General features: G+C 38.6%; 1 protein-coding gene across 3 annotated transcripts in view; it reads right to left on the bottom strand.

Annotated features, from left to right (window-relative positions):
- Window positions 1-22233, bottom strand: part of edaradd (EDAR associated death domain) — a 30726-nt gene that overhangs the window by 4352 nt on the left and 4141 nt on the right. The window contains exons 2-5 of one of the 3 annotated variants that reach the window (XM_023327490.1): window positions 21649-21870; window positions 4119-4177; window positions 3741-3783; window positions 2152-2225 (exon numbers count right to left, since the gene is read on the bottom strand). In XM_023327490.1, coding sequence (XP_023183258.1) covers window positions 2152-2225; window positions 3741-3783; window positions 4119-4177; window positions 21649-21682 — 210 coding nt within the window. In that variant the 5' untranslated portion in view covers window positions 21683-21870. The remainder of the gene's footprint in view (window positions 1-2151; window positions 2226-3740; window positions 3784-4118; window positions 4178-21648; window positions 21871-22233) is intronic. The other 2 variants (XM_023327492.1, XM_023327491.1) reach the window with 2 other exon arrangements.

The following is a 22233-nucleotide window of genomic DNA, read 5'->3' as shown; positions in this document are numbered from 1 at the left end:
GATTTTCTTCCCCACTTTCAGCTGATGACTTCTTCTTCTTCTAAAAGCGTCTTACCATCAAAGCTCCCTTTGAGAAAGTTGCATACCATAGACTGATGGAAGCTGTCTTTCTATCCTCAGAGCGGCTGCTCTGTTATTAGAGGAGCTTGCAGCTGCGCAGCAAACCAAAACCACAACCTGTTTGCTCACAGCACAGATTAAAGAGGAATTAAACGCTGCGCATCGTTCTCAGACCTAAAGAGGAAGGTGTGGTAGGTGCGTTCTTTTAGGGTGGGGGGAGGAAAAACTTTCCACCAACAATCCTAATTTGTCTAAATATTGACGGTTCAACGTGATAAAAAAAAAAAAAAAAGACTGTCACGCTTGTAGATTCCTTAGCTCTAAAACATCTGGGAGCCACAGTCAGATGTTCTCATCATGAAGAAAATAAGGATATCACAGCAACAGCAGGATACACTCATTGGATATAAATGAGAACGATTGAACAGTTTTCATTTAAGCCACGTGTGTCAAACTCAAGGCTCGTGGGCCAAATCCAGCCCTCCGTAGCTTTTGATGTGGCCATCTAGATTCTAGACTAAACACTAAGTGTGCTGAAATATTATTTTAATCAATCAAATCAATGGAGTTTTTATCTTTTTACTGCCACATTGTGTAGTGCGGGTAGTGCTATATGTGTTTTGGTACTGTGGTAGAGGTTGTGAGCTGTTGTTTTGTCTTCAGACATACACCACAAACAATAACGCATCAAATAATTTGGTTGATTAAATCATCCGAGTTTGAATGAAGCATGTTAGTTTGTGATGCTAAAAATGGTTCAGTTCAAGCAGCATTAACTACTGGCTCTTGGTAACATATCCAGCCTTAACATTGTCATTACAATTCTTCTGAAGATGATGATGGTTCTGTTCTTCTCATCCGTCCTGTGTGTTGTCCAGCAGAGAACAGTAAGGTGGGTTCTATGCGAAGTCCAGAGTGACGTTTCTACACTCAGTGACAGTTTGAGGTGCCATGTCATCTGCTGGTTCTGGTCCACTTTTATGAAGTCTAGTCGACTCAGCAGGGTGTCCAGCACATTTTAGAGAACTCCATGCTTCCCTCTGCAGACAGACTTGGTTCCGACCCAAACTCCAAATAGTACCAGCAGCTGCTGCAGTGACCATGGTGGTACGGAGCTTGATTGGCAAAGCAAGCTCCCCCGACCTTTAACCCCTCAGAGTATTGAAATAAACCTACTTTTCAGAAGATTGACATTTCTTTTTGAAATATATATATTTTAATTGATCTTATGTAATATTCAAAATATCTGAGACTGTGTAATTTGGGTTTTCGTTATGCATAAGCCATTACACTCAACATTACAAAAATATCTGAACTCCATGTGTAATGAGTTTATATAATATACGAGTTAAATTTTTCTGAAATGAGTGACGAAAAAAGTAATCTTTTTCACAATATTCCACTATTTTAGCTGAAAAAAAACAAACAAAAAAAACCCAACTATATATACGTATATATAAATCCCAGCACCATGATTTTCACACCTTCATCTTCACTGTTAGTGATTTTGGCATAAGAATGACCTTCTGACCTCTGAACATGGGTTAAGCATCCAAAGTGTTCAGACTAAGATCTCCAAGCATTTGACAGGCTGGTTGATTGTGTTTCGTTGTGGTTAGGTGATCATATTGACACTGCATGGTGCTTTATATAGGTTTTAATTTTTGCTAGGCCAGCTAGCCGAGTAGCATTGAGAACTCTCAACATGAACAAGACACCGCTGCACTTTTTAATCTCACGGCCAAAGCAAAGGTTTTTTTCTTACACCCACTCAAAGTTAGAACTTAAAACCGCACTCAACTGGCTGTTTATATAATGACTGAAATTCCTTTCATGACAACCTCCTTTCTGGTACAACAGCAGTTTTGCATGGCTTTTTTCCCCTTAGGACAATCGGTTAGTTCTTTTTTTCCTGTATCTGTCCTTACGCCTTTCGATTAATTGAGGTTTTTACAATGTGCTCTTTTTGTGTGCTAAACCCCGGTGCGATTGACTGTAACCCAAAGATAATATTACAAATGGTAACATGATGCTATCCTAGCAAATTAAGGCAAACACAGCTTAGAAAAAGAACACCATGGTCCAACTGACCTGTCTGATCTTGTCTTGAGAGGAGGGGTGCAGGTACCCAGAGGCCATGGAGCTAAGATGTAATGTCACAGCATCTGCCAGACAAATATTACAGATCACACAGGATTAGATGTTTTCCTTGTATTGGCAAAGAGACATGTAAACAGTGGTCATCTAACAACAGAGAATGTTCTTACTTCAAGGCTCTATTCAGAATCTCTTTTTCAGTTTGTAATTTCTGTTCCAGCAGATTGTGGGTCTTAAATAGCGTCTCACATACATGTTTTGATTGACTGATTGGGAGACAAACATTTAGGCTTAAGAGAATTCTAACTGGAACCTTTTTGGTAGAGATTTTTTTTTTAATTTTTTTACCACAAATATCAAACCATCTAGCATTAAATGTCAAAGCTCATTCTTCTAATGTCTGAGCTTTATTTACCCTAATAGATCCAGCACATAAGCTTTAGCTCAAGTGGGGTTCTGTGAGCTCCTCAAGAACAGTCAGTATCTTACTAAAGAGCTTCTGTGGGTATCACTGTTGGTTTTTGACTTTGCAATAAGAGCTTCAAGGTCAAAAAAAAGGTCATTTCTTGCAAATCTTGTCTGCATTGAGGCTCCGCCCACCTGGGAATGATTTTCTTTTTTTTTTTAGATGGGTTGTCGTATTCAGAAACACTCGTGTCCACATGGAACGTTTTCAGAAACGTTTTGAGAATCCTTAATGTGGTTCTGTAGGAGCTGCAGCATCACCATGTGACATGTGATCAGCCGTTATAGTTGTTGTTGTTGTTATGTATGACACGTTTGAGGCTGTGGGTCCGGTGGGGGGAATGGGCTAATATGTTTTTGCAAAAGATACATTTTCATTTACACGCATGAACACATATTACTTTTTTTTTTTACATTCTGCCATGTTGATTGAAAGCGCAGAATCTGCTTTATACTCACTTCTCAAATATGTAGAAAGACAAATAAATGATTAATAAACAAATAAATATGTCTGTTTTATTTTTAATGATGTGGGGAAAAAAGCATTTAGCTGACAGAATTAGACAGCTCTCCTCTGGAAGTGAATTTACAAAGTAGTCTGTATTGGTGCAACTAATTTTACTTCCAACTACTCATTTCCTAAACACATTTTTTTTGTTTTTGCTTTGTAACTCCTTACAGTATATTCAATAAATTAGAATATGTATTCATTTGAGGCTCTTTTGTCGGATTAAAAGGACCACTTGAAAATAGCTTTTAAGCAGGTATTAAACATGTGCTTCCTTAAGTCCACACATCTGTTTTTAAAAATGTATCCTTTGTTTTGTTATTGATCTGATGTAATATCCCAGTTTTAAATGTGACGTCTTCATTACCTGTGAGTGGAAAATCATCATGCTTAACATAAATAAAGGCTTTCACATTTCCATCCAAGTGTAATTAATCCACTTAAAGTGTTTCACTTGGTGATAAAGTTCTTGAGATAAGCGAATTGACAGTAATATTTTGAATTTACTGAATGGCTCTTTAGGGCTTTCGGTGCAGCACATTATATTCCCGACTAAAACTGTCCACACATGCTTAGCATAACACTCCAAATTTGTAAGAGCATTTATTACCGTGAGGATCTGTGACTTGGACAGGATAATTGGCCTCCAAGGACTGCAGGAGAGACAAGGACAAACACGACCACATTACATGTGAACAAAGCTGAGGCTAATTAAGGAAGAGAAGCTCTGCCTCGGCTCTCGTGTACGCAGAGACGTAGAGCAGCCTGCCGTAACTTGCTCTGCGATGAGCCCTCTGGCAGCACAGTGTGTTCAGTTCTGGTACATTTCTTAGCAGATTACTGCAAGACTTTGCAAAGCTTTCTAATCGAGAACAATGCATAATCATCACAAAACAGACTGGACAGGGAGCAAGTTGCAACAGTGGTATGGTTTACTGATGGCAGGAAGAAGATGAGGGAAAAGAAGAACATTTGAAATACTCCTTACAAACTCTGCCATGAAGCTGGTGGTGTCCGTGTCCTCAACAGGCTCGGAAATGACTCTGTCTGGAACAACAGAGAAAAAGAAAATAAGCATGTTCATTTAATCTCTAGTCATTTCAATAACTTTCTACGAAATGTCAAAGCATCACTTGTTCGAAACACAGGAAAACCACTTCCTGCAGTGGAGGACCATGCATGATGTGTGCTTAATGTAGTTCAGAAGGCAGCCGAACTAAACAACAATTATTGGTAAGATGAACAGTGGGAGTTATTGTGCACACGTCAGCAGACCTCATTTGCTTAATCCACCAAGTGCCTTGGACTTCAGCAGAAATGTAAGAGATCCAAAGCAAAAAAAAAAACAAAAACCCAAAAAAACCCTGGGGAATTTTCAAAAACCCAGAGGTGTCTCGTTTCCATTCCAGATGATCGAAAAGCACCGATTTGAATGACATACCGTTCTGTTCCATGTTGCTTTGTTATGTTGCAAAAACACTGACATTGTACAAGCGCACAACCCGTGAGGGTGGATTTAATCTAAAAGGCGAATATACAAATTCCCTGGATTTAAAAAAAATAAGAAAAATACTCTTCAGCACGAAAATTACGACAAAAATAATAATAATTAAAAAAAAAAAAATCAGGTAACCTTGGTCCTTAAGAGGAATTTTACCAGCGACATTTGGGCAGGTATTGGGAGAGAAGCACAAAGGAACCTTTTCATCAGCAGAAAATACCTGGAAGGGGCAATGTGGGCCTTCATCACTCCACGTCACTGTAAGTCATTGTATCCAAAGAGCTCCAAAATAAAGACCAGCCGTGGCCTTTCTTGAGTTACACTCACTGAGCAAGAAAAGGCTCATTTGAACAGAAACCTTCAATTAGGATTAAGTTATCAAATGTTTCCTACCTTCAGCTGTCCAGCTACAGACAGAGGAAAAAAAAAAACAACAAGCTGAACACCAGTCAGATCAGCTAAAGTGATAGAACATAGACTGCTACATATCCACGCAATTCCAGTATCTGTTTTGACTACCAGGGTTCATGACATGAACATATCTGTTAGGAGCTGATGACAGTCTGAAGCAAAATCACACAATTTATTTTTATTTTATCGTTTATTTCACAGGGGCAGATACAATAAGCAGATCAAAACAATCTTAATACCTCCTTCATAGTGTTTACAGCCATGGCTAATTCACAACAGCTGCTCCTAGACAGCCCTTAAACAGTTCATTTAACTGAAAAGTGAAGATTAATGGTAAAAACAATAAAATACCGATCAGTTTATTATTAGTATTATTTTTTTTTTTACTGCTAATCTTAACTTTTCATTTAAAGAGATATTAAACGATGTCTTCAGACTACTTACTCGTAACAACTACAATAAATGAGTACAGTTCTGGTTCGTTTCTAGCTAACATACAAGATGCCAGCTTATTGTCTCAACTGAAAAGATAAAAATCAGATTTTAGATAAAAGCAAGCTATAGGTAACCAATTCAAATGCCTTCTGAAGGCCGATGAATCCAGAACCCATCAGATGCTGATCCAGGGAGCAGTTTTTCAGTAAAACAACCCGGTCCGAACCAAAACTGCTGCAGGTGGAGGAGCTGTCTGGGTCCCAATGCTATCAGTTGTGCTACTACATTTTCACATCCTTGAGATAAGCCTGATGAAATTGATAGAGGGCGATAGTTCCACTGAGTCCTGACTTCCTGTTTTGAATGCTGGAATGATTACTGATTTTTTTCCCAAAAACTAAGAAATACACAAGTCCTTATGGAAAGATTAACAAGATGCATCAATCATTTTAAATGAGTCATCAAGTGGTTGTTTGCAGAGCAGTGAGCTCGTTCGCTGAACGTTCTTTCAGCCTGTTTAGCAGATCAAAAATCAGGTCTGCTTGTGGAGATTTAAAGTCCAAGATAAGCCCACACTGATGCTCTTTAGGGACTAAAACACATCCCTGCTGTGCTCCGTATGCCTTCTGTTGGATCAGGGGTGCTTTGTCTGTTGAACAGGAAAATACACCCAGTGCTCAGAGAGGTACCTGAATTATGTTTGTATTAGAAGTTCTTGGAAAATTGTCTTGAAAACCATTACAACCAGTAATTGATTCCATCCAAAGTTATTTGCTCATCAGATGCCTTTTTTTTTTTTGCTTAAGAAATCAATTTTGCATTTAGCTTCAATCACCATAAGAGGAATATTTACTTATCAAACATAAACTAGTCAATAAATCAGCTCCAGATTTCCTTCATTGTTAGAGATTGATGATTGGTCAATACTTACATTAAAAACTAATCTTATTCACTGCTCTTATCTGCCTTAGCAAAGGTCTGATAATCAGCCAATGTCCCTGATTGGCAGATCAGATTCGCCCACCAGGTAACTGCATGTGCGCCATTAAGAATTCGGTCATTTGGGCTCTATAATCAAGCTTAAGACACACCAAGACATTCTTCCTAAATTTAAGATACTTTTTCCTCTTTCCAATGTGCCATCTGAACTGCAGTTTGAAAACGCACTTGAATTCTAGTAGCTGAATTTCTTAAACTCCTTTATATTGCAGGTTTCTTTAAATAAAGGTAGAAACTGTTGTACATTGTAATAATAAAAATTGTATGTGGATTTAATGATTCAGTCGATAAGAACTGCTCTCAGAATGTTCAAAAATGTTTGCATCTAAATAATTTGATTCATATATGGAGTCATGTTGAATCACCGGTTCAACCTCCTTGTACGCAAAAACATGCCTTTGCCATCTACAGGTAATCAAATTAAAATATGTATTAATCACACTTGCAGTTGATTTCTAAATTTGGTAACATTTGTTAATGGGAAAGATGTCAGGAAGTGACTGCCAGAGTACATCAACACAGAAAAAGAAAGGTAAATCCCCACTGTCACATCCTCTTTAGGCAAACCCACACTAGTAGGAAATGTTGACAGTGATGCAGTTTGCTTCCACACGACTTTCACTATTGTCATCTTTAGAATGAAACAAACCAACTGCGTCTTGAAATATGCAACTGAAAAAGCAATCCTGCACACAACTGTTTTAATGTTTTTATGGCTTATTTTAACAGCGCACATTGTTTTTTATTGCACTTCTTGGCCTGTGCCTAATTCAAAGATTGCTCAAATTAGCCATGTGCTTACCGTACTTGTTTTAACTTGTTTAAAAAGAATTCAACAAGGCTGTGTGCATTTTACTGGTACGTAAATATGTTAAAGGAAAATATAGCGTGCAAGCACGAAGTGAAAAATCTGAGTATATTTTTCTCTGTATCATGAGCTAGTTTTGCTTAAGTGATCTTTGATGGAGAGAGGAAATCCCTTCAGCTAAATTAGAATTACTTGGTCCAAAGCAAGATTTGCGTGACATTAAAATTTGTCACTTGTCCATGTTCAGCTGGGTTTGCCAAGCAGCTCCGTGAACAACATCGGGCAGTGTGGGCTCTCTGTGACAAAGCAGACGATGCATCCAGACTGTTACGATAAACTCATAAAAAACACCTTCATGCTCGCAACAGGCGCTTACGAGGCACTTCAAACAATCACATACATGAATTTTGATACACTTTGTTAAAAATATTCAAATGATGCACATCCCCACTAATAAAGGCCGTCTTTGACAAACTACGGCGAGATGCTGTGAAAGCAGGAATGCCTGTAAATCAGCACATCGATCAACTAGTTCACACTTAAGTCATTGCTGCAGGCCACAATGGATTTCCAATTCAGTCATCATAGCATAATCGCTTTATTATCTTATGATACTGTGGAATACATTCTGCGGACTTTCCACACAATTGTGTTTTTCCACATTGGAGTGGGGAGGATACTGTTTGGTTTTATCTTGTGGGTCAATTCTTCATTATTCTGTAATGCGCTTTGAACTGCTGGGTGTTTTATAAATAAACTTGATTGATTGATTGGAATACATGTCGCAATATAAAAATCTAATGCATATACTCAATACTATTGACTTTGCGAGGAGAAAATGAATAAATTTGGAAGCATTTTCTGATCTTTGCTTAGCCCTCCCTTTAGGATCCACACCTGTGTATCAAGAAGAAAGAGTAGCCTTACGGCAAATGGAAGCTAATTAAATGAAATTCATCCTCCCCCACACCATGTGAAGAAGTTTGATTAGGTAGAACACCATACCACAAGTCCTAATCTGCTAAGAGAAGGTCATAGGTTTCAGATGTTATATGTTGCATAATAAATACTTGTGTAAAGACATAATTTTAACGTTTCTTTTTCAGCTGTGTTTAGGCGGAGCTTGCGGCAGTTGTATTTCGTTCTGTGTCTGAAATCAAGAGATATGCACAAAAATCCATGAACAAAATGAGGTCAGGGCAGATGAGAATGCAGCTGGAAGCCGTCATTTGGGACAGGTGAAATATCATCTCCGCTGCTCAGATATGAAGCTGTTACCATGTCATACAGCAACAGCTTAGATTTTTTACTATTCAGATTTGTTGCAAAACTAATTGCTACAGAAAATCCATCCTGTTCACAGCATCACTATCCACAACAACCATCCACACTACCGACAACGTCCTCAGTGATTTAATTTCTCTTGGAGTTATGTATTTTCAAATTGAATTTGAATCGAAGTTTAACAGCTTGAAAATAAACGGGTTCCACCAAAGAAGACGCTGGTTGGTTGAAGACAAAAAAGAGAAACTAAGTTGTAGTTTCTCTTAAAAAGCTGCTTTTTTCACGTTGTAGCAGATTTTGCAGAGAATGACATTTGACGGCTGATTTCAAGTCTAACCAGGATTAGAAATCTGCACCATGTATAGATCAGACAATTCATGACTTATTTCATTCGGACCAGTAAAAAGATTTGTGTTTCTGTTTTCGAGAATTTCTCTGTTGCTCCAACAGTAGGACTTTCTACCTGCCTCACACCTCTACACAATCTTTATGAATATTGATCTTTCCATTAGTAACATGGTTTCTAATCTGTTTTCTCTATGGCTTTGTTTGGTCATTGTATGTTACACACCTGTCAAATTTTGGACTTGAGTACACTGCTGTCGGAGCGGGGAGAGTAGAGGGTTTTGGCAAATATGGGAAACAACCGTAAGACTACCGACTACTGCTGAATGAGTGAGAGGTGACTACTGACAGAGTGGCATAATTACTGTAATACAGAAAATTTACAGGAAAATACTAATATGGGAGCACGCCAAGACAGAGGAGTAAAGTATGGTACTTTCCCGGCCAAAACGGGCGACTTGACAGGTATGCGTATGTATAGTACAACTATACACCTTCAGAGAGCCACAAACAAAGACTTTGTATCACCATAACCACCATGTAAAACCTTGTATATGGCACATTTAGGTTTGGCCAGCCTATCTATATAAATAAAGACTCTCTTTGATCAACTTGTTTCATTATGTACCGTGAAGGAAACAAGTATTTGATGCCCCACTAGCTTTAAAAGTGTCATAAAATTATGACGTTCTTTTTTTTTTTAAATAAAAAAAGAAGAATGTCAAGAGACATATAATATCAAAAGGAGAACTGAGAAAATGACATCACATGGGAAATTAAAATGAATTTGAATTCCATTGAAGGAAATAAATATTTGGCCCTCTAGTAACACTGAATCATTTAGTACTTGGTGGCAAAACCCTTATTTTCAAGCACAGCAGTCAGACGTTTCCTGTAGTTTTTTTAAATAAAGTGTGCACACCCTTCAGGAGTAACTTTGGCCCACTCTTCTGTGCAGGTCATCTCCAAATCCTTAAGGTGTTTAGCCATTCGTTTGGAAACGCAAAGCTTTAGCTCCCTCCATAGATTTTCTGTCTCCACCAGACATCTTTGGTCTGGTGGAGATGTTGGAGTGTCACCGAGTCTGTTGGCAGGTGGCCTTTCATACAGGGGACAATTTGGGACAGGTGTCTCTCATGCGGGTAACAACATCACTAAGATCAGGGTGTGTCAGTGGTCTGTGGGAGCCAACATTAGTCATGGTTGTTAGGAGATCAAATATTTATTTCCCTCATCAAAATGCAAATTATTTTCTATTTAAATATCATTTAATTTTCTAGATTTTTAAAAAAAATATTCCACCTCACATGAAGCTACCATAAAAATCATATACCGAGTACAAACTTTCAAAATCAGTTGTCTTCTCTTGATGTATGACCCTTTTTCAGAAATATATTCAATGACCCTTGCAACATAAAACTCTTGGAATATTTTTTTTTTAATTAACTGCATGACATTTGAAGAGTCAGGTTTCAAAGCTCAGAAGAGAACAGAAAAAAAAACACAGTTAAAGTTACTGATGATAGTCTTAATCTATCCCAAAACTTCAATTCAATAGCTCAAATTAAACTTACTTAGGCCGGGCTTACATGCCAATGATTTTCTTTTAGTTTAAGGCACCTAGTTATCAAATGTATGTTGTAGCCAAGATCAGTGGAGCATTGTTCAGCTTTACTGGGAATGCGAGAGCATGTACCTGCATGCTTTGGATGCAGTTCAAGAGATGAAATATAAACCACATCATAATTCATTGCTCAGGGCCGTAATTCCGTGCAGGTGAACCCAGCTTTTCACTGTTTTGACCACCCAAGTCTGCTATGAAAGAGCAGCCAAGTGGGCCCTTGCTTGACATGTGGTTGTTTCCACACATGAATGGAGGTGAATGGCATGCCAATACCTGACCCAGACCTCGGCAGTGTCTAGACTGAAAGGAGCTACAAACACACACACACATGCACCCGCACCCACACACCACTTCCACAAAGTCAGTCAGCAGTGTGTCTCTAACAGTCAGAGTATTTGCTGGTGTGTTTATGTTTATACTATCTCTTTAGTCACATGTCACCTGATCAAAATAGATCACATACATAAAAAAAAAAATAAAAAAAAAATACTCAAAGCAAAAAACAAGAAGGTACTTGTCAACACCCTGGAGCTCTACTTGTTTCTCGCATCTGCAAGACGGTCGGCTGGTAATACCGAGGCTTTAGATGAATACTTCCTGAAAGCATTTTTAAAGGACTTTCTTTAGCCATTCTTTACTTTCCGAGAGCTAAGAAACTGAAACTTGTAAATACATGCAATTTGTCAAATATGTTCCTAAGGAGGAATTAAAAATGGTAAGTGGTGTTTTGAAGTGGCTTGATGCTTTTAATCACAGTGAGGGTTGTAAGGTGTGGTAGCGCGAGGCCTGCAGAGACATGAAAATCAAAGACCTGCACTCATTCATCCAATCTGACACTTTGGTTTAGCAGCACAGGTTTCATCAGAAACTTAGCTCCACTGTTTTGGGTTGGAGGCAGAAGGTTTTCACCAAAATGCTCAAAACTGTTTAATTTCATTCAAAATGCAAATCCTGTTGCATATCTGGTGTAAGAAACCAAGAATAAGATGGATTCCTTTGGTTGTAGCCCCTTTCATTTCATGGTCCCACAATAAAAACACATCTGCAAGCCCTCCTGTGTTACACCGACTCATTCTGGTTGTAGGCTGTGTGCTTTCAGAACATGCGGCAGGTTCCTGGAAAAAAGGGGAGTGGGTTATAACAGCAACATTAACCTGAGCATTATGCAAAATGAGCGTCAATGTTTCCCCTGGCTGAGCTCCACAGTCTTCATGGTGGCTGTCTAAACACTTTCAAGGTTTTTAATACGTGCATGCAGTACACATGCATAATCCTTAGCATGTTTTCATCTGAACCCAGTTCTGCTGGAAGTTTATTCCTGTTCAAAAGGAATCGTTCCACTAAACTCTGGTGATGTAAACTGCATGATGTAAGCTTTCTTACAGTAGCCGTGTTTAAAATATAAATGTGCGCAACAGTTTGTTGATGTTCTGCTGACGTAAAAAAACAAAAAAAACCCAACTTAATTTTGCAATTACAATGTTTCCATTAAATAAGAAATGCAATGAAAATCCCACGTGAATAAGTTTGTTGATGCAATAAGTCATTGATAATCACGGAGGTGACGGATGTAAATCGTTATATGAGATTATATTCAGACTTCAGACGTGGCACTAGCACTCATCATCGAGAAGCCAACAGAGGAGACACCGGCTGTAGTCAGTGGTTTTACAGAAGAGCTGTGGGTTCAACACTTTCAAATGACTCAACTTCTGATGAATTGAGTGAAGCTGTGAGATGAAGTCAGCTGCCCATTCCCCGAGGAATTAAGCGCTTTGATGCTGTATACAAACTGGAGCGACTCATGCGATGTGAAAAAAAGCCTTTCCATTGCAGTTTTGTGAAATACACCAGTTTCAATACAATATGATGGCGCAAAAACCTTATCAAAACACAATTTTAGTTTTTTTTCTTTTCTTTAAATTGCAGTGTTTCCATTAAGGAAATGTACTTTTATAATACCAGGTCTGGAGACCTGTCCAGGGTGTATCTTGCCCCTCCCAGATGACCGGTGTAGACAGCCCCCCCAAGCAACAATATGGGAATAAGTGTGTTTACATGATGGATGGATGGATGGTACTCCAATTTGTGCCATTTCAATGGAAACACAGATAGATATGCTACAGTCTGAATCATAATGGATGAGAAGACAACAGGCCGGGGTGGGGTGATCAAATCCTCTGTTTCAGCACATTTTGGCTAGTTGTAAAGGACACCTGCCCTCGCACTACACAGATCAAAAGTGAGATGTTTTTGATCAGTTTTCAAAGTGAAACAGTGTCATAATAATATCTCACACATTCACATGAATGACATTTGTAAGCCACTTATAGTCCATTTATACAATTTCCCAAAAGTTAATGAAGTTTTAAAACACAGAACTATTTTAGAAAGGTTTGTGATTCTGCCAGCATCAAATGGGAAGAGTTTGGAATAGCTGCCAAAATCTATCCCTGGTTCAAAAGGAATTGGCCGCCATTACTAATTTGAATAAGCCACATATAAATATTAGTAGCCAAAATTCAATTTCAGTGGATTATTAGAACTTGGGACAATGTCCATGATCATTACGGGTAACTTAACTAGATCAGTGAAACAGGGTGTGGTATGTTACATTAGTGATTTATTATACATTCTGAGATTAGGTTCTGATGATACTCTGATATCAAACTGTCAGACACTTTATATTTTGGTCATGCTGAATCTGCTGCTGGTAGCACAGCTCTCTGTCCTGTCTTGGTATCTTAGTTTCCCTTTTCCTCAAATACTCAAAATCAACCAAGCTGTGTTCCTCCTTCCACTATTGGTGTTTTTCACAGAACTGAACGCCGACCCTTAAGAAAAGAAATGTGCTGAAGACTTCCATAATAGAAATCAGATAAATATAACAAGTAATCACAACATCAACCTGTTTCATAGGTGTGTTGCTGTGTGAAACTGAATCTACAGAGAATCAGAATGTATGTGGAATACACCAGAGTCATTTTTCCTCAACTAAGTGAGAATTTTTACATCTAACTGTACAAAACAAAGAAAATAAATTATGTTTTAAAAGTTGAACAAAAAGCCGTATTGAACTAGCAAAATCATTTCTATGCCACTTACAACAGTGATGTTAAAAAAAAGCTATTGCACAGGCTGAACTGACATAAGAATACTGACATGTATGGTTAAACCTAAACCAATATTTATAATAGCGTAAACATAGATAATCAATTAAAACAGAGAGGATAAACAATACAGAGGCGCATTGCACTTATATGTCATTTTTGCCCTGTTTATGTTTATTTATCCCACAAACGAGGAACATCTGCATTTTGTGTGACTTTATTTTTTCCAAAGTTATCACAGCAGGGCTTAACATTTAGTGGGTAACAACTGGCTGTGAACAAAGCAAATGACTCAGTTAGAGTCAGTCTGTGACAAAGGGATCAATTCAATGTAAACCTCTAGGCTGTAACGACCATGGACTGAGATGAGGAGCCAGGCTCAGAAAACCACAGCCATACAGAGAGAGATGAGGCTGTCACAAAACTCAGAAAACCTCGTGGTGAGGAATCCAACAAGTGAGCAGAGAAGCATCACAAGCGGCATTTCCAAAGATTAAGTGAACTGGAAGACAGGAGAGCAGCTAAAGATAGCTGAACCTGAGCCACAGCCACTAAAATCTAACACCAGTTCATATTCGGTTACAATTCGTGAAGAAATAAGCTATGCTCAGAGTCTTCTTCTGAGGTTTTCATGTTGTTTCCTGCAGTGGATCTTGGTGCAGTGCCCCCACAGGTGGCTTTAGTGCAGTGTGAAAGAGAACTATACCAGCTGAAAATTTAACAAATGTTGCAATTTTGGTCCCCAATGAACCAAATCTACTGAACTACCCAGTGTGAAAACACCCTAGGGTGCCAGAAATCCTTGAGCATTTCAATTTTAATATCCTATATCATTACAAATTAGTTTTACTTCTCCCAGAAATGGGAATTGACATTGAGTTTTGATTAAAAAAAATTGACATACTGCCTTTACACAAGGATCTGGAGCAAATGTATCATTTACATGTGAATAGATGTGAATGCTTTTTGTATTTATTTTAAACTAAACTATTAAGGACAAACTAAGCTAGTAAGCAAACCCTTAAGATTAGAACATTTTAAGATAAACTTTGAACTCTTTGATAGTTTGTGTTTAGAAAGCTGACTGTTAACCACGAGGGAAAACACGCCTATCTTTTTGAAACAGAAACGTTCTCTTAGTTGGAACCCAATTTCCAGAAAATGTTTGCCTACAGGTTTTACAATTTGGGGTTGTCGTCCTCAACAATGTAATTGGACTGCCAACTAGCTCCATACTGGTCCAAACATGACTTTGGTTCTTTCTCCAGCAAATGACCCAGTGTACCAGTTTGCTAGCAATTGCCAATAATGGATTATAAAGCTGAGTAACACCAAGCCTCTTGTGGCTTTAGAAACTTCCAGAGACACTTTCTACATACGTGGCAAGGGTGTTTTCCAAATTAAAGATATCAAATCTATTTTTTTGGAAGCAGATGAAAAGAAAAATTGGAACCAAAATAGACCAATCCAAAATGCTGGGGCACGGCTTTGTGAAGAAATTTGAGGTTTTATTACAAGCACAGAGAAAATGTCGGGCTTGTTTAGTTCAAATAAGCCATAATAATGATGCTTGAACCCCCCTCTGACCTGTAAGTTCACTTACAGGTGGTTTTCAAGCTCTGTGTTGAATTACAAGCAGTCATTCTCTGCAGTGGGCGTTATTTGTCACCATATGCTAGATGGGTGGCCTAAAAATATTTGCTACCATGACCCCTAAACTACAAGTTACGTCAATGTGTAATAAACCGAAAAAAAAAAAAAAGTTGACAAAATGCTCAGATTATCATCTACAGAGGTGTGAGTTGACTCTCTCCATGATTCCACAGACAGAGCTGCAAGGTGTGAAAGCGTCACTGAGTTTTAACTTACATGTCAGTGCAGGTGTGGTTTCACTCAGCTTTGGTGCAAAAATAAGTGTTAAAAAAAAAAACACGTACATGTCCTCTTGTAGATTTAATACAGACAGTAATTGTTGAAGGAGCTGCTGTTCATGCTTGGATCACTATGGACTGCACCTGCAACACCTGCTAACCTGAAGTATGATTAAGAACATGGTGATTATGGTGATCATCCAACTTCAAACACAAGACCGTAAGTTGCTCAGGTAACGATGGGCAGGAAAACAAAGTTGGCAATGCCTGAACCAACAGGAGGTAATCAACCTCTGCGGTATACTGGTAGAGCACAGGGCAGGAAATTGTTGGGGTTTTTTTAAGAGAAGACAGCAGCTGATAAATATAAACCTTGTTAGAATTTGTGCAGATAACTGAAAATAGTACAAGTGACTTTCAGACAATTACCTGGCTTTGACACAAATACACAATATAAAGAAAGGTTTTAATGTGTACCGTTTCTTGCAAGCAAGCATGTAAAAAGTAGGAATGTGAGATATAAACAGTATACCATCGAAACAACAGAAATTTGGCATATGATAGAGAGGTGCAGTCTATCCGGTAACTGTGGTAATGCTTGTTGATGACGGCATGCATCAGAACAGAAGAAGCGGAAAGCAGCATTGCTGAAAGCGCAAAGGAAGCGCTGATTAAAAAGGCATGTGCAAGACGTAAATTATCTGGACCTGGTTCAGGTTTAACCTCCCGCGGTCTTAGAGCGACGCTCAGAAGAAGTGCGGCAGATGTCACGGTCAGACAGTGAGGAAAACAGGGATAAAAGTGCATGCAGGAGTAAAGCAGGCTGGGTCCAATGGACCTCCATCAGTCTTATCATGATGCTCAGGAGGAGCACGGCAAATGTCACAGTCGGGCGGGGTGACGATTTGATGGTCTTTCCGAAACAACGAAAAGAAAACGTCATAAAAGCGCACGTAGGCTAAGTGAGACCCTGCACAGGGTAAAAAAACTTGCGAGGTCTAAATGACCCTATCTGTTAAGACCGAAAAAGGGTTAAACTGTCAGACCAGGAGCAAAAAAAAATTTATTTGAAAAGTGTGTGAAAGATAAAAAATACAAGCACTTTGTTTTACCACCTTGGAACAAAGCATGTGCATCTCTCTACAAGTTCCAGCCACAACACTGGGAAGAAAAGGCAGGATTCTACGCAGACATCCATCACATTACTGTAAAGTTGTTGTGTTTCTACATAGAGAAATATATTTGATTTATTTACGTATGTTTGATTTAACCCGGGAGTCATCATTGAGATTCAGCTGCTGCCTATCATTAAAAAAACAGTTAAACATTTCGAACTGCTCCCATGTCCGTAATGGTAGAACATTACACAAAACTGAGTGTAAAATGAGTTTTAACTCTATTGCAAGTTTTATACAAATCGTATTGTGATATACAGTATATCATTACCTCCACCCATCACAATATGTAGTGATATGAATTTTATGCCATGTCGCACATCCCTAGTAGAAAGCCTCCTCACAATTAGATGATGCCAAAGGGTGACACTGATCAATATCCATAGCACTGTTATAAACATTATACAGTAGCTGGGCAGAAAAAGAAAATCAGCAGCAGAAAGAAGGTCACACACATCTTTAGCTTTTGGACCATTTTTAGCTTTGATCAATCCATCAATCAATCAAATTTTATTTGTATAGCACTTTCCAACAACAAAGCATTTCAAAGGGTTTCACCTCATAAAAACACAAACGTACAAAGTCATAGAACACAGTCAGCAACTGAAACGTTACATTTTGTCAAGTGTCATCGATACACGTCAGATTGTTGATTAATGTTTCATTGACTATGTGTCAAAAGCAACACTAAAGGTAGGTTTAGAGTTTTTAGTCTAGATTTAAAGGCACACAGTGTTTCAGCTCTTTTGCAGTTTTCTGGAAGCTTATTCCAACCTCTGCTTATTCCAGATTTGATTACAGCACACATTCGCTATGACATTGTTTATAAAAAGCTTATGTTCGATTATGTGAATGAGTAATTGACCTTGGAGTTGGCCGCATCCTCACACAGTGAGCAGCAATCACGTCAATTTGTTTGCTTTCTCTTTTTGTTCTTTTGGCACGAGACATTGATATGGTGTGTGTGTTGTTTTTGTTGTGTTTTTATTGAGACTTGTAGTAAATTAATTACTCATTGGGACATGAATAAAGATCTAAGTCACAAGATTCATTTCCCTCCATTGCTGGATATGTTTTTTTCAAAGTTTTTGTAATGATGATGGGAGAGTCTGACCTCCGACCCTTCCACAGTACACCGCAAAGATTCTCAATGGGGTTAAGGTCTGAACTGTGTGATGAAGCTGATGTCTGATGAACCCTGAACCATCCACTCCATTTGAGCCCTGATGAGTCCTGGCATTGTCATCCTGGAATATCCGCAACTACAACAACTATCCGACTACTACTACCAAAACCACCACCAACAATAATAATCAGTTTGTATGAACTAAACTAATTCCCAAATATAATTCCCAGCAGACATATTATTGTTCAAAGTGACATACATGAAAAATGTATCTCTATATAGAAACACAATAACTTTAATGTAATGGATGTCTGCGTGGAATCCTGCCTTTTCTTCTCAATGTTGTGACCTGAACTTGTAGATAGCTGTGCTGTTTGGCATTGCTGGAATTATAGCACATGCTTCGTTTTAGGGTGGCAAAACATAATGCTTGTATTTCCTTTCTTCCACGAATTGCAGATTACATTTTTCTGCTCCTGGTTTCACTGTTTAACCCTCCCGTGGTCTTAAGATACAGAGCCATTAAAACCACACAAGTTTTTTACTCTGCCCAGTCCAAGGTTTTTTTCTATGTGGTTTCTGAAGGACCGTCAGACTGTCACCCCACCCTATGGCGCTTAGTCGTTGTCCAACCATGACATTTTTTATGCTCCTCCTGAGCATCACACTAAGACGGCTGGAACCGGGAGGGTTAAGAAATGGGGTCCTTTGGACACAGCGAGCTTTACTATGTGCGAGTCCCAGTGGGCTTGCACTGACTTCGTCTGCGCTTTTACCACTTGGTTTCCCGCTGTCTGACCATGACATCTACTGCGGTCGTCGTGTGCATCGTGCTAAGACCGCCAGGTCCAGAAAATTTACGCTTTTGCACCTGTCTTTTTAATGAGGTTTACCTTTAGGCTCACAGCCATGGTGCTTCCCACTTGCTCTGTTTTGATGGCAGCCGGTTACGTCATCAACAAACATTACTGCGGTTAGCCGGTAGACTACAGATCTCCATCGTAGACCGAATGTCTACAGTTTCCATCATATACAGTCTATACCGCTCATGCCTAGTCTGGTCTCCTGCTTAGTTGTGACACCCTCCCAGAGCGAGACATTAGCTGATGCAGAACCTAACGTTCGATGACATTCTTTTCCCTGCCTTTCAGTGTTTAACCTCATCTCTCTCTCAGACAGGAGGTTTCACTGTGACTAACGGTATGTACGCTCCTTGATCCTACAACGTTGGAAACCAGCTCAGAGCTTTTCCGTTTGGCTCCGTTTCTCTCGTAGATGAAGCCACTAAAGAAGTAATAACCGTCAGCTTTTTACGTTTCTTCAAAATAGAAAGTATTCCTGGATCAGAACTTCTGTGTTTTTTTTGTGTGCCTGCTTTGCCATCATAAATCCCCAGTCGGCTGTGGCCAATTTTGGTTCCCACTGAGCCAGGCTCTGCTGGAGGTTTCTTAATGTTATAGGAACGTTTTTCTTTTGTTGTCATTACATGCATGCTCAGTAAGAAGGATTGCTGTAAAGTCAACAACACAATGTTGCAACATGTTGATCCATAAGGAGCGAATGATGCAAGTCAATGGCTAAATGGAATCTGCAGGGTCTTAAGACAGAAAACTATGAACTAATCTGAATAAAAAACTGAACTTGACCGCATTGTTTGATAACTGAATTGTTTTGAACTGCATGTACTTTATTTGGAATTTGTCTGAATGAATGACTTAAATTGGCTTTCTCTTTTTTCAAAATGCCTTAGGAGGACTTATGTAGGATTCTATAGAGAAACTGATTCAGAATGTAAAATAAACCTTAGTATCGCTTCAATTAGTAACAACTTAAAGTGAGAGGCATCAAGCCCTGCTGAACTGAGCTGACAAAAATTTTGTCATGCAAATGAAGAATAGAAAAGGGGAGCTCTTCTTAATTGTAGTCGATTCATTTATATATCAGTGATACTTCAGAAGAGGGACAAAACAGGTCCTATGGATAAAGCACGACATTTGAATAAAATATACACAAAATATATATTTTTTAAATATCTGACTAAACTAACCTGGGCCATGTGAGCACAACAATGTATGTTTTCCTGGTGTTTGCAGAATATTTTGCATTTTAAACACTGTAGTAGGTGGATAGTGTCTTTACAATCCCTTTTCCTGGAGCAAAACTCAATACATTATAATAGTTTAAAACAATTAAAGAAATACTAAGATAATATATTATGACAATTAAGTGTAAGTATTCAAATAAATAATTATAAAAGTGTCAATACATTTAATTAAAAATCATTTTTATATCTCTCCCAAGTTTTTGTCAACACCGTCAGAATTAAAAGAATGTAAAAAAATCAGGCATTATTGGGGGGCATCAGAACTTCTGTGGACCCCATGACCTCTTCCTTCCTCTTCCTTTACTAACAGGGTTAGGCAGCTCCAGTTAGCTTATGTTATTCTTTAGTTTTTTCTTCTGTTTTATTCCTAAGTTGTTTGTCACAACAATGATGTGTCAACACCATAACTGACAATTTACAAAACTTTGATGAAGTTTTGTGAAATAAATGATTAATTTTAGTATATTGTAAAGATTTCATGGACCTGATGAGCTACAATATGGCCTCCTTCAGAATAACATCATATAAATTGAGATAGTTTGGCATTTTGTCAACTCCATCAGAGTTTTTAACTGATAGTCTGACTCTTTCAGTGATAGTATTGACAAATCTCACTTAAATGTGCAATTAATTCATTTTAATGTATTTCACATAAATGGCATTACTCCACATGTATCAAGTTTTTCCTTTTACTCACTAGTTTGTCAACACCTTCGGTTCTGCGTCAACTCCGTCAGATGGACTTTATGTTGTTTTTGGCTTTAAATAATATTTCTTTTGTTTCCTGAGAAGCATTTGTCTGTAAAACTGAGTAAAAATATCACTAATTGGGTCATTTAAAAAAAAAAGTATTTTATACTTATTTTTTGTCAGATGGTGTTGACAGAGTTCTGGGTCAGGTCCATTAAAAATGTAATTCTCTAAAACATGTTGCAACTGGGAGTCTGCACCTTGGCATCTTTACATTTCCAAACCATTATTTGTCATAAATGAATACATAAGCTTGAGGAATAATTAAAATTTGAGGGGGGAGGGAGGGGATTAAACCCATTTTGTCCCACTTCTCAAGAATCACTGATATATATATATAAACTACATGATACCACCCAAGTCCTTCCGCATAATAAAATCAGCTAATAAAACAGGAAGTAATAGTGTCTGGTCGCCTACGGGATGACAACTCATTCTGCGTGAGTCTGTTCATCCTCCTGTGTGGCTGGACACCGCATCACTGGTGTGTGGTTGAACTGCGTAGATCTGTTTCCACTCAGCAGGATGCAAGAAGGTCACAGTGAGAGAACAGCTTCAGCAGACGTCTAATTTGATAGCAGTAATACCTGGACAAAGGTCAGTGGGTTTCCCCACTTTCTGAAGGAGGAAATTTATTCAGACTGGAAACTTTCTTGGTTGGAGTGAGTCAAACCCTGCCCGCTGATTTACTTCCACATCTGCTGGCTTCCGACCACATTTCACAAAAAAATGATAACTAATAAGTATTAACAGTTTATTATTGTGGCAAAACAAAACAAACTAGTATAAGCATACTAGTAAGTTGAACTTAACTGCATCGTTTGACACACAACTTTATGAAGATGGAAATGATGAGCAGCATAGATGTGCGGAGAGTCTCGGGCTGATAAGGGTCACTATTACTCAAAAAATGACATAAAACTCTTCGCAAGCGACAGACTGCGTAAGGTGACAAGAACAAAGCCTGGTACTCACCAAACGGCTCCTTACACGCCATTAAACTGCTCATCTTTTAAGACTAAGAGGTCTTCAAGCAGAGGAATAACTGAAGCTGGAGTGAAACTCTTCTCTCAGAATGATGCCTCAAAAAAAAAAAAAAAAAAAAAAAAAACACTCCGATATTCTTCACTGGAAACGCAGAGGAAGCAGCCGAGCCAGCCAAGCGGCGGCGTCTCTCCGGAATGAGGTGAGACGCCTCTGTGGAGACAGGTTACCGCAATTAATGCTGCCTTCACGTACCCCTCGTCATTTTAAAACTCGCCCCCCACCCGTAAGGTTCGCGCCCAAACGTTCCGTTCACTACGACGATTAACGGAACGTGTTCTATCTTTCACCCGTCTTTCAGGTAAAAGATAGCAGACATTGTACATTTAATTTCTTCAAAGCACATCAGATTAATGAGAAGGTAGATATGATTTAAGCTACTCGTTATGCTCTCTTTTTGATTTCCTGCACCCGGTCACAGTTGCAGATTTCCAACTATATCATTTATAATAAACAACTAACAAACTTAATCTATCAGGAAATATTGTTATCAGTCTTATCAACAGAACACATGTT

The sequence above is a fragment of the Xiphophorus maculatus genome, chromosome 22, assembly GCF_002775205.1.
Source record: "Xiphophorus maculatus strain JP 163 A chromosome 22, X_maculatus-5.0-male, whole genome shotgun sequence".
Lineage (NCBI taxonomy): Eukaryota > Metazoa > Chordata > Actinopteri > Cyprinodontiformes > Poeciliidae > Xiphophorus > Xiphophorus maculatus.
Note: the sequence above shows the minus strand (reverse complement) of the source record. Positions and strands in the feature narration are given on the sequence as shown.